Raw genomic sequence first — 13581 nt, 5'->3', positions numbered from 1 at the left:
ACCAGCCAGGGTGAAAGCCTATATTCTTATGTTCTCTGACCAAGAATCAATTTTCAAAATAATCAACAAGGAGTGAAGAAACATAAGGTCATTAGGTGAAGGCATCAGGGACGCATTTCAGAGATAGGAGGGAGGGGCCCTGCTTCTGATCAGGAGTGACTAGGAGGTGTGGTGTATGGCCTGGGACAGAGAGCCAGGGCCCTGCCTGGGGGCAATTTGGACTGTGTCACCTTCCTCTAGATGTGTGGGCATTCACTCACGGGTGTGTTCATCAGCAGGATTGTTAATTTATGAAAACCCACTCCCTGTTACCACCGAACCTCCTCCATAAGGGTAAATTGAGGGTACATCTCTCAAAGGGGGGAAGTGGAAAGGGACTTTCTCTGCTGGACATCATAACCATTTTGGATATAAACCTCCGAGAAGGCAGAGTTGAAGTGCTACTTAACAATAGAATTCAGATGAGCTACTATTTAATCGTCTGTGAGGAATATATTAATTTGTTTCCTCTTATAGATCGTTATGTTAAATTCTGTCTCTGACCTTCAAGGCTACATTGACAAAAGCCAACTGACAGAGGACTTAGGGGGAACTCTGGAATATCGCCACAGCCAGTGGATCAGTCATCGAACTGTGAGTACCAACTTGTGTGCCCTTTTCAGTGTCTCTCCGTGTTTTCTTGAAGACAGGGTTGATTAAGATCAGCTGTTGGGAGGTCATTGCCTATGACTACCTACCACTGGGGAGGTTGGGTTTTCCAGGCCACAGGCTGGGAGAAAAGTAGGGTGAAGGGAAAAGGCTGGAGTTTCTCCCTGTCTGGCATGGGAGTCTTGGGGACTCGACTTAGAATGCACCTGGGGAATTTTCAAAGAGCCAAAACCCTCTTACAGCTCAGAGAAATTAATTTATTTGAGTTCGGATGGGTCTCTGTCATTCGTGGCTCACAGAACTCCCCAGGTGAGTCTAATGTATAGACAGACGGGAAGCTGTGAAACACCTGACTTATATAGGGTTTTACTTTTCCCTACTTATTCATATTTGTGGCAATTATGCTAAACTAGAAGGGTCAGAAATACTGAGGAAAAAGTAAAATTGAAACTCACCAGATAATGTGTTTCTATAAAAAGTTGTCATGCCCCTTCCCCTGCTCTTTTAGCTCCTATGCCCTTGAAAAAATTTGGTTTTTTAAGCAAAATCAGAAGCTCCATGCCCACCCTGATGGCAGCATGTGGTGTCAGCACACCTGTCTGTACCTGGTCAGTTTGGAAACAGGTTGCCCAACACCTGAACTAAATTTAATTAGGTACGAGAATTCACCTTGTTTTAGAGCAGTGGTTCTCAACCTTGGCTGCACATTAGAATCACCTGGGAATCTTTTTAAAATCCTGATTTCTGGGCCTCATCCTCCAGAAATACTAATGTTGTAGCCTCACCCCGTAACAAAGAAACAGAATTTAAACTAATGTATTAAAAATCTAGCAAGTGAAGAAAGAAAGGTTGTGGGCTCGATCCACAGTTGGGGGCGTGCAGGAGGAAGCCGATCAATGATTCTCTCTCTGGATAAAATACCTCCCACTCTGGATTATTGAGCTGGTAGACAAATGTAGAGCACTGAGTATAATACTTGGCCCTTTGTAGGTACTCAGAGAATGGTAGCTAATTCTACTGTCCTTCCATGAATAAAGCATATTGGTGAATGTTAATCCCACCACACTGTTATGATTGTATGACCTCCCAGGCCATCGAAAACTTTGCCTTGACATTGAAGACCACTGCCCAGATGCTTCAGACGTTTGGGGCCCGCCTGGCCGAGACAGAGCTGCCCAGAGGCGTGCCGTCTACTGCAGAACTGCTCATGTCCCACACAAAGCAGCGGGACAAGCTGCAGGTGAGTGGTCAGTGGCCTCCCACAGTCCAGCCTCTGTGCCAGCAGATGGTCAGCCTCCTGGAGAGAGCTGGGAGCAGAATTAAGTCCTCTTCTTCCCTCTTCTCCACTGACTTGGAAGTCACCGAACATCTTCAGCCTTTGGCGGTGGGCGGTATGCGAAGAGAAAACCTCTTTGAGACTGGATGGTGCATGTAAAAGGAGTGCAATTAAGACCTGTGAGAAGCATCCCAGCAAAGGGAAACTCATTCTAGCTTTGTGCTGGCGAGATGAGGTGGGCGAGCATCCCTTCGAGGGCAGCTCAGGACAGAGCAAGATGCAAGAGGCTGAAAGTGCAGTGAGAGCAGGGAGTCAGCTTTTGAAGCATAAGCTTTTCTGGGGCTGTTGTGAAATCTGGGGCTGCCTACCAAGCTGACATACTGCTTCACTTTCCCAGGGATGTGTCTTTTTATTTGGGGATTAATTTGAGGAAGAGGACTAGGGAAAACGCTCTGAACTGGGTTTAAGGAGAGGCACCGATTAGGTGATTCACAAAAAATACGTCAAGAACTGTTTTTATGAGTTGCCGACGAGGGAGCTTGGCAGGTTCTTTCATGCAGTGAAGGGAAGTCTTCCTGGGGCTGACTGCATGGGTGTCAAGCCCTTTTCTGCCTCCAGAAACACAAACAGACCGAATGTGGAATCTATTATTTCATAGACGACCAGAACTCAAGAGGGCAGCGAACTGAGGATTAGCAGGTTGAGACAGCTCAGCATTGCTTGCACTCCTGCTGCATGGAGCTTGGGAAGAGCTGAACTCTCGTCTGTGACCCAAAATCTGCAAACATGCTTTGCTAAGTGGTTGATTTATTTGTTCATTTATTCAACATTTATCGACTACTCAACACTACCTGCCAGGAAAACAAATAAACAAAGACTGCAAACCCAAAGAACACAGTTTAGTTCGGGGAATCTCAGAGTCTCATTAATGAGGCAAATTAATGCTTCCATGTGTCAGGGAGTACTGTTTAACTCTCTTTTTAAGGAGGTTGCTATTGAAAAAGAGTTCAAAATCTGTCCCCAAGATGACTCTGAGTCACCAAAAGATCTGGCTGGGAACTGTGAAAGCCGGAAAGCATCCTGGAAGCATTTAGATAATTTTCCCTAAAAATATCCCTTAAACGGTTGACCTTTTTCTTTGCCCAAGTTCACCTCCCATGATTCTTGGAAGAGATGGTATGGGGTGCAGAGGCCAGGTCTAGGGTGCCTCTGTGAAGTCTGCCAGAAAAGGGTTGGTGGTCCCGGCCCACAGGTCATAGACCCTGGGAGCCTGCAGAGCGGTCAGCTGGTATACCTGTGTGATGTTGAGAATGTGGAATATGGCAGGAAGGCACTGGGCACGGAGCTCCGGGCCTGGGCTCATGAGCAAGTGTGCTCTCTGCCTCGATCCAAGGATGGTTTGGAGGGGTTGCAGGGCAGAAGCACTGAGATGACAATGTGGTCAATAGGGGAGGTCCTTGGGGAAAAGGTAAAACATTTTCGATTTTAGACGAGGACACGTATCTGAGGGGTGAAATCAGCTAGGGAGGTCCTGCTGTATGTGCAGTGAGGGTTCCTGGGAAAGGCAGATGGATGGGTGTTCCATCATGTCTACACAGACAAAGGGGTCCACAGAGGGAAGGGGAGGGAAAGAACCACCCTCCAAGATGAAATAAGGCCACTTCCTTGGGCATGGCGACAAGCTGTTGTTGGTATTAAAACACAACCCTGCACAAAGAAGGCTAAGACTTCCCTCTGATTATGTGGTGGAATAACTTTGTAGATCCACATAATTTTCGGTATTGTCTGACATTGGTAAGAAATGACTTTGTACTCCGTCTTATCTCAATTTGGTTAAACACCCATGTCTAACCAATAAGACAAAAGAAAGGAATTTATGAGAATCCATTTAATTAGCCTTTTAGTAAGAAAGTAAATGCAAAGTCTTACATAAACTAAACTGTTATATTACATTTATATTCTGTGCTGCCCTAAAATCTTGGAAAAGACCTATAATTATTTTAAGATAAAATTCCCAAAGAGTTTAATATGTCCATGTCTTTATCTTGAGTAAGAATATTAATTGATTTAGATTAAAATATAATTATTCTGTCTTTATTTTGCCAAGTAGTATTAATTATCCCTTTAAAGACAACACAGAGGGTTTTTTAAAGCCTTTTTGTGATTGCTAATTTTTGATCTAACATAAATTTTGATTTCTTGGTTCCTTATCTTATAAATTAGAAGCAGAAATACCAAGATAATTAAACTAGAGTTACATTTTTCCTTTTTTTCCATCCAAAAATGCTTTAAAGAGAGAAAGGATTTATATTTTTAAAAATAATACATTTAAACTTTTATTAAATGCTTAGTAGCTTTTATGGTTATTTAAACATATTATTTTATTCTTATTAGAGCATATTACTTATCAAATGGTCTATAAATAATTAAATAATTTTTCCATTTGGAAAGCACCTTTTCCAAGTGAAAAACCAATATAAGATTCATTCCTCAGAACAGTGAATTTTTAAAGCTCTTGGAAGCAGTTCACAGAAATAGACAGTTTCTCTCCTGAGCCCCCAAAAGGTGATTCTCACCTCTTTTCTGGTCTTATTTAGGCCAGAAACACAGGGCATTGGCCTTCCACACTTAGGTGCTTTAGTTAACTAAGACACTGTACCATGTGTTCATTTAAAGAGGGTAAGACTCTCATTTTCGTTGTTGCTACAATAAGAAGTTTAACAGACCCATAGGCCTTTTCTCATCATGCAAGGAGAAAGGGGAAAGTGTCAGTGGTCCTTCAATCATGTGATAAGCAATCTTTACAAATATGAATACTGCTTAGTATACAGTATTTATTCCATTCAGTATTCATTCAGTTTTGTTCAGTGATGACAATTCCATCAATATTACCAAGGTAACAAATAATCAAGAAGACAATCAGAATTACATAGCCTCTAGAAATAACCTAATAGTCTTAGGAGTTTTTAAGAATCCTTGGTTCAGGCATTCCAGCGAACCTCTCAGCCTGCAGCCTGCCTGGTGCCTGGGCACTGGCCTCCCCCTGGGGCCCCAACATGCATGAATTCACAGAGATACATGAATGGATAACATTAGCAAATGGTATTGGAGCAGTGTATCTCTCTTCCAATCTCCCCTGACAATCAATATGCCTCTTCTTTGTTAGGCCCCTCCACCTTTCCTCCCAATTCTGCATCATGCACACCTACAGACACTAATTGTGGCTAATTATGGCTAATGCCAGAATATTGCTGGAATGCTAGAAGCTCAGGGGCAGTTAAGAAACTGAGAGAAAAGAAGCCAGGACTCTTTTTAGTGAGTAAGAAGAGGAAGGAAAAGCTATGAGTACTACTAATGAGTGCTTCCCCCACTCCCAGGCTTATCTTGTCTACTCACCTGTAACCTGGTTTCTTTTAGACTATTATTAACTCATCCAACCTACAAATATTTCATGAACATTGATGAAATAAGAAGAAATGAGGGCTGATACCTAGAATGGAAAAGAAGGAATATGTCCAGTTGTCAGGCAGAAATACCAGCCAAGTGGCCACCTTGAGGCATTACCTGCAGTGGAGAGAGCCACAGCGGGGCTAGATCAGAGAAACCAAATCTGTCATGAGGCTGAGAGTGGACAATGGAAGCCTTCAAGTGCATGAATATTGGAGTGGGGTGGGAGACAAGGAGCAAAGGCATGCAGTTGAGAGTGCTGGCCTTCTTTGTGACCAGAGTGAAGAGTATAAAACTCCTCCCACAGGAATAAGCTGGAGGCTGTGTGAAGGCTGGAGGTGGCTAGGCCTGGAGGAAGAGAGGCAGTGTTTATGTGCATAGATGTGACTGTTCTGTAACTATGGGACTTTCACTCTCAGCATACCAGACCAGCATCCTGTGTGACCCAGGAATCAAAACCAGAACTCCTGGGAGCAAAGTTCTAGGCCAAGCTTCACCTCTTTTGCCTTGCCCCATGGTTAATGCTCAGGGCATTGAGACACCGCTCTGTGGGAGCAGAGGACAAGAGCTGTTGGATCTGGATGGAGCTAGCCTGACGCTTCCCCAATTGCAAAGCCCTAGGTCTCCATGTACAAAGAGCAGAATAGAGTTGCCTTGGCAGTATGACTCTTTCCACATCAAACTGAAATTGCCATCCACCTCTGCCAAGCTTTTTGGAAGGCAGCCACGCTAACCACTGTACCACCAGTGCTCCGTGCCACGCTTTTTGGAAGTAGGTGGAAGGAGAGGCAGGTGTTCATTGATGAGACCAGATGAAGTTTTGTTTGTTTGTTTGTTTGTTTTTCTTTTCCTTTTTTTTTCTGGTTAACTAGCAATTGTTGCGTTATTATTGCGTGGCAGTTCCCAGCGTTTAACATTCAGTATCTGTCATTTTCTTGTTTCTGGTCACTGTCTTGGATTAGAACCAGTTTTCATTAACTAATTTTGCTTTTAATTTACAACAGCTTGAGATACACACAAAACTTAACAGTTGTAGCTTTTGGAGAGGGAAAGTCGATGGGCTGTGGACAAAAAACTAGTTTTTTTCCCCATATATATCCTTTTGTATATTTTTAATTTTGTCATGTGTAGTATTAAGAATAAATAAATAAATTTTATAAATCTGCAGCTTGAATTGTTAGCATTTAATTCCCTGAATGAAAGGTATACCATTCTCCGTACTCCAAATCTACCAATGATTTTTTCCCATTAATTTCTATTAAGAGAGACTATATTTCTCTTTCTGTAGGATGAGCTAAAATTACTTGGAAATCAAGGGGCCACATTGCTGTCATGTATTCAACAACCAGCAACCAAAAGTCCCACCAGGAAACTCAGTCCCAATCAACTTGAGAATGTAGCTACCATGGAAAGGTGAGTGAAGGTGGAATATACTTTTTTAGGAGAGAATAGCACTAGATGATCTGAAACAACCAAGGACAGACTAGAACAGCCACTCTTGAGTCTTGGTAGGGTCAAGAAAGAATAATATTAGAGGCAACAATGGGAAAACGATGGCACCCATCTGGCATCCAGCTATAGAGATATTTTTATGAGAATGCCATCCCGTCCTCCTGTGAAATGCTGTTATCCCAGGATTTCAGGGGAGATGGTAGCATTGGCTGAGTTTCATTTCCAAATTACAGTTTGTCTGGGTGATGTGCTTTGTCAAAGAAAAGGCACAAAAGTAAGGTCACCGGGGGCATGTTCTAAGCACAGCCGCTGAAGCAAAGTTTCTGCCTGGCAGGGAAGGTGTTCTGGTAGAAACATGGAAGGTATGGGAAGCAGTGGGACCATGAGAAAGTCATAGGTGACACAGACTTTCATAATAAGGATGTTACCACAATTTAAAACACTGACTAAAGACATAGATGTTAGCTGCATAAACCTACACAGACTCCTGTGGAAATGAGAGTTAACCACAATGTCTCTTTCTCATTCTTTCTTGACAGGTTACTAGTTCAGTTGGATGAAACAGAAAAAGCCTTTAGTCGGTTTTGGTCCAAGCACCACCTGAAGCTTAGTCAATGCCTGCAACTACAGCACTTTGAGCACAATTTTTGTGAGGTGTTCTTTTCTTGTTTCATAGAGCTTCCTTTTATAGTTCAGTGACCACCAGTTCTCTCTTCTGCCTTGAACTCTGGGTATTGGGGTTTCTCTCCCCCCTACCCCCACTGTACCAGCCCCCTCTTTCCTCTCAGACATCCTCTTCTCACTTTTTCAGTGGGATAGTAATGTTCTAGAATCCAGTTTCCCTGTTGGCATACATGGTATTTCAGTGATGGTTTCTCTTCCTTTCTGATTGGTCATCTGTTGAATGTAGCTTTACTATTCCATCTACATGTGTCTCAGCAACCCCACCCCACCCCTGCTTAATCTGAAAGCTAATGAGCTGCGTATCCATTGGTCCTGAATCCTTTTAGGACTTTTGAGTTTTCTTAGAGTACAGCAAACCTCCACCTCCAGGTGGGTGCTCATTGGCTTACTTCTGGACTGTTCTAATGTGTCTTGTAGGTTAAGCTTGCCCTGGACAACTTGTTGGCAGAGCAAGCAGAATTTACAGACATTGGAGACAGTGTGATGCGTGTGGAGCGACTTCTTAAGGAACACAAAAAACTGGAAGGAAAAGGCCAGGTTTGTTTTTTTGCCCTTTTTGTGGACTGGGGAGGTAGTCACTGTGGACAGTGACAGATGATGCCCACTCATTGTCGGAAGGTTGCCAAAGGACACAGGAATGCCCAAAGCCTGGCCTGTCAGTCACCCCACTCCCACCCCAGGTCTCCAAGGAGATATGCATATGAACACCTGTGATGAGTAATGCCTGCCCTGCAGAGTGCTATTTAGGCTGTGAAGCACCCCATTGAGACTGGAGGCTCGGATGGGGTGAGAGCTCTGGGTGGCCCTGCCCTCCTCAGGGTGTCCCTACCAGTGGAGGAGCAGCAGGGTGGGGGGGCAGGTGACAATGGGCACATTACCCACTGGGCTGGATGTGGAGGTCTGGGCTGGGGGTTGGTGGTAGGGAGGGGAAACTTCAGAAGTGGAAATCAGAAAAAAAAAAAAGAACAACTAGTTTGTAACAAGCAAGACAGTGAAAGGGGGCAAATGGGTTCACATAAGTTCTGTTGCTAACAGAGTGGGCAGTGCTTTCTCCTTTCTCAGGCCCCAAGAGCTGTAAATATCAAACTTGCAAAAGAGGGTGTATTTCTCAATTCTCTTAACAGAATTAAACAACTGTCCAGATCTTCACACAGGTCAGCACTCAGCAGTGATTCTATTTTAATACATTTGGCTTAGTGTGACTCAAGAACGCTGTCATCTCTTGCCAGAGAAGTTCCTTTTTTGCTTTTCTTTGATTAGCTTCTCTATATTTTTGTTTCTTGGGGAGCAAGTACTCTATGGTTAGCACTTCCTTTCTGAGCTAGTCTAGAGGCATGTTTCTTGGATAGTAATTTTGTAGTACTAGATCTTTGCTTTTCCAAGTGCAATCCTCTGGCGAGCAGCATGGATATCACTTGAGTGAGAACTTGTTAGAAATATGGAATTTCTGGCCCCATCTCAGAATCAGAATCTGCATTTTAATAAGATCCCCAGGTGATTGACATGCACAGTATAGAGACATATTCCCTTATGAATAGTAACAAATGTAAGGGAAGGCCACGCTGGTTCTAAGAGCTGTCAGTTGTGGGTTCTGAGCTGGAGGTCTTCTGTACCTGCGCAAACACCCAGACCCACCTGTGCACCAACTTTCACTCAGGAACCCCATCCTTCCCTAGTGTGCAGTTCTTCTGCTATCTGTGACCATTGACAGCTAAACACTTTTGTGTTGGAGGCACAGTCATCAGAAATGTTTATCAAACAATGAAGGAATACAATTTCATGTATCTGATATGTCTTAGTTTCTCCAAGATAGTCCCAATTTTATGTAATTTTAGTTTTTTTCAAAAGAACTCCTTATTAAATGTAGATACTATGTATTTTCATGTATATACATTTATATAGTAGAAAAAAAAGCTTCATCAAGCAAGCCCAGTGCCTTTATTTTGAGCTTGAAAAATGTGCCCGTAGCTACCGTGAAGGTAGCTACCAACCTACCGGTATTCCTTGCCCAAGGTTCTGTGATTATGGTGGTGAACCAGAAAGTCAAAACCTTGCTTTCATGGAGCTTACATTCTACTGGAGAGAGACAGAAAAGGGAAAGGAAATCCTATATAATAAAAGCCCAGTGACTGAACCTCGGAATGACTGGAACAACCGGAACAACCATGGCCCCTTGCCTCAGCTGGCCCCGCCCCTCAGTAGGCCCCCCCAATCCTATTGGGGGGCAGGGCCAGCCAGCAAACCATCTGCAGCCCCTCGCCCCTCACCCCTGCCAGCCCTTGCCCCCAGTTGGGGTGGGGAGGGCCCGATTGGCCCTCATCAGGGCGGGCTGGCTGGACCCCGCCAGTGCACAAATTTGTGCACTGGGCCTCTAGTCTAATAAATAATGATATTAGATAGTAATAAGTGGAATGAAGAAGATAACAGGATTTCATAGAAAGGGATTGGGGCTGCTACTTAAGCTAGGTAGTCAGGAAAGGCCTCTCTAAGAAGGTGACTTTTGATCTGAGAGCTGGATAGCCATGTAAAGATTTGGGGGATAGCCTTCAAGGCAGAGAAGCTGCAAATGCCGGGTCTTGAGGCAGGAATGAGGTTAGTGAGTTCAAGGAATGCAGCTGGAGCAGAGTCAGCCAGGTCAGAGCAAGGTGGGAGCAATGGCTGTGAGGATTGGGTTTTATTCTCAACCTAGTCAAGTTTCTCAGCCTCTCTGAACATAGCCCCTCATCTGAAATAGTAATTCCCACCTCACAGAATCCCTGGGAAGACCGAATGAGTGAGTACATGGAACATAGAAAGTGGTCAGAACTCAGAAGCTATTATTATTATTCCTTCATTTCAGTAGAGGGATCTTCCAGCCATGCAGCAGTGGCTTCTAGTTTATATTTATGGAACGGGAAGCCATTGCAGGGTGCTCTGGATTGTGTTTTAAATAGTGGGGATGGGTCTGCATGACTGCACCCTCATTCTCTCATCTGCCCACCTCCTTGGACTTGTGATCCTTGGTACATACTTTAAAGATCACTGACTGGAGCTAGGAGTACAATCTGTGGTCACGGGACATAGCAATACGCTGTGAACCCATGACACATCTTTCCTGGACAGAGTTCTGGAACCAGCTGAACTAACCCACTGCAGGCAAGCCCAGGCAGGTTGGTTTTACCCATCTGTGCCTTGCTTACCCTGTCTTGTATTTATTTTCTAAAGGATGCAGTAGATCTATTCCCCTGCGTTTGGGTGAACTGAGTAAAGCTATCTCCTCATAACCAGGTGCCAGTTTTCTAGGAGGCATTGTTTCTTCAGATGAGAAGGGCTTGGCTAATCTTTCCATTTGTTCTGTCAAGTGTTAAGGAACAAGGTGATACCTGGCTGGAATCTGTCGAAATTTGTTTAGGGTTTGCCCTTCACTCAGTACTCAGGAGTCGACGTCCCTCCTGGCATAGCCACACACTGGTTGTTTCTGGTTTGTTACTAACTTCCTTATTCTGTGCAGTGATATCATCCCCATGGGGAACCTCAGAGCCAGCTCACTGCTGCATTCCTGTTGCATGATAATTGAGTCTGTTCCTTTATCTTGTTCCAGTTTGAGGGCGTAGCAGTTCTTAGAGCGCTCCTTTTTTATTCTGAGAAACAATGGTCCCAGCCCCATCTCCTACTCCTAAAAGCAGAATTTGCTGCAGAGTTTTTGGCTGGGAGGCATGCTGGGGCCTTGGGCGATTAACTAGCCAGGAACAGACCAGGACAGGGCAGGGAGAACCAACCCAATTTCAGCCTTGACCTCTCCCCCCAAGGCCAGGGGCCAGCAGTTACACTACCGTGTCCCAGAAGGCATGTAATCCAGCTTGTTAACCTCTCAGGGACATATTCTAGCATGACTGTGTGTGTGTGTGTGTGTGTGTGTGTGTGTGTGTGTAAATTTTCAAACACATGCAAAAGTAGATTGACTAGAACAATGAACTCCCATGTATCTATTGCTCAGTTTCAATAACCATTAATGTTTCACCTTTCCCGTTTCACCTGACCCACTTCCCCATACATACATTTCATCCTGTGCCATTATCTGTGGGTCCATCCTGGGCTCCCTGATAAGGCAGCATCACTGTTTCTCACCATTTTCTTCCACAGTAGACACACTCATCTTCCATCCATTGTAGCAGTAGAGTCCTTGGGGGAGAAAAATAAACTGTAGTTACAGTAAAGATTTTTGAATTACACATTGCAATCTGACTAGCTGGCCTTCTGGAATTTTCAGCATCTGAAAGGCTTGTGAGCAGAGCGCCAGATTTCAGCAATTTCTTTCTCATTATTTCTTTTTTACTTTGGTTTTATTGCCTATTTAACATGAGCAGGAGCTGTATAGACTAAAAAATAAGCTGTGGTTTGGAGGTTTGACAGTAAAATTCTTTGTAAGTACTTTGGAGGATTTGATAGTCATGGTTGTAACAGCCATTATTCATAACATTTTGGGAGGCCAACTGGGCTGGAAAGTGGTAACACAGGCTGTGGAGCCAGACCGAACCAGATTTTAAAAACTCAGCTCTAACAACTACCAGCAATGCGACCCTAGGACCCTAGTCAAATTTCTTAGCCTCTCTGAACATATCCCCTCATTTGAAAAAATGGACAATACTGATTCCCACCTCACAGAGTCCCTGTAAAGACACAATGAGTTAGGGGCGTAGTGAGGACTTAATGAGTACCTGGTACATAGTAGGTGGTCAGAACTCAGAAGCTATTATTGTTATCCATTCATTTCAGTACAGTGATCTTCCAGCCATCCTCACAGCTTTCCTCAATCTCACATGTTTTAAGAATAGTGCTGGAGGGTGAGATGCCACACACCAAGTGAAGGGCACGCTGTGATCGCCACAGGGCTCTTGTGAAATAGCCTGTGATGCAGTTCCCCATTCTCAGAAAACTGGGGCCATTCTTAAATTAGGCAGCTAAACATTTTTTGTTTTTTTTAAAAAAGTCAACAGAGATTTCCTTGGCAAGTTTTCATGCTTCTATACTGACTAAAGTCAGACAGGTTTAATCAGCTCCATGAGGTCTCTGAGCTTAGGCAGCACCCGTGTGGCCATTTTCCTGTGTGTGGTGGTCAGAGCCAGATTCTGCAGCCAGGCTCCTCCTCCCTGGGCCACGCTGGCCATTGTGCCTCCACTCCTCTCTTGTAAAACACCCATATTAAAGGGTTTGTTGTGACGAGTGAAAGAAATAGTTTAAGCATTCAGATTAGGGCCTGGCAGGTAGTTAGGCCTCATTGAATGTTAGCTGTTGTCATTGACATCACAGAAGTGGTGGAGTCCATCCTGTGCAACAGGATGTCTCCCAGGTTCATCGTGCAGTGGCTGAGCAGTTCCAGTAAGAGTGTCTCATTCATTCTTTGCTGGGGCTGACCAGCAGACGCCGAGTGACGGATGAATGATTACTCTGACACAGGATTGCTGTGAAAGAGAGGGCTAAGGGACTGCCTGTCTAAAGGAACCAGACAGCCTCGATTGCCTGCCTCTTCAGGCTTTTATTGTAACAGCAGTTTGAAATAAAGTTTATCTTTTAGATACAATCAGTAGGGTAAGTAATCTTGGGGGGGGGGCGGGGCGCATATGTTTGCAGTGTCCTTTAAGCAAGGACACCTAAAGATTAAGGATAAAGATTCCGGTAAACACCCAAGGGTCTGCACACGCACATACTTGTTTGGAAAGGTCAAGGAACAATTAGGGGTGCTACCTTCGGCCAAACTCCCCTAAGTCAGAATTCCGATAAACAGGGCGGGCCGCCTTCAGCCCACTCCTTTTTTCGGAATTTTCCTTCTTACAAACTTTCCAACCAAATCCCATGCTTCCCCACAATTCTTCATTTGTTCTGCAAGTGTTTACTGATATCCTGCCATGCTAAGCACTGTTCTAAGTTCTGAGGGCACAGCAGTCAGCAACACAATTCAAAATCCTGCCTGAGGAATCTCCATTCCAACCTCCCCTCAGGAATGGCAACCAGTGCATCCGGGCCTTTGTTGTTCAGAACTATCGCACTGGGTGTTTACCCCGAGTTCTTTTAAATAGCCACTGCTTGATTTGTAT

The 13581-nt window shown here is 44.3% G+C and overlaps 1 protein-coding gene across 1 annotated transcript in view; it reads left to right on the top strand.

Annotated features, from left to right (window-relative positions):
- The first annotated feature begins 517 nt into the window (after positions 1-517).
- MCF2L2 (MCF.2 cell line derived transforming sequence-like 2) overlaps positions 518-13581 on the top strand; it is a 146509-nt gene continuing 133445 nt past the window's right edge. The window contains exons 1-5 of the mRNA XM_005859496.2: positions 518-633; positions 1739-1888; positions 6660-6784; positions 7363-7477; positions 7925-8044. Of these exons, the coding sequence (XP_005859558.2) occupies positions 523-633; positions 1739-1888; positions 6660-6784; positions 7363-7477; positions 7925-8044 (621 nt within the window). The 5' untranslated portion in view covers positions 518-522. The remainder of the gene's footprint in view (positions 634-1738; positions 1889-6659; positions 6785-7362; positions 7478-7924; positions 8045-13581) is intronic.

The sequence above is a fragment of the Myotis brandtii genome, unplaced genomic scaffold (assembly GCF_000412655.1).
Source record: "Myotis brandtii unplaced genomic scaffold, ASM41265v1 scaffold127, whole genome shotgun sequence".
NCBI classification, from domain to species: Eukaryota; Metazoa; Chordata; class Mammalia; order Chiroptera; family Vespertilionidae; genus Myotis; species Myotis brandtii.
Note: the sequence above shows the minus strand (reverse complement) of the source record. Positions and strands in the feature narration are given on the sequence as shown.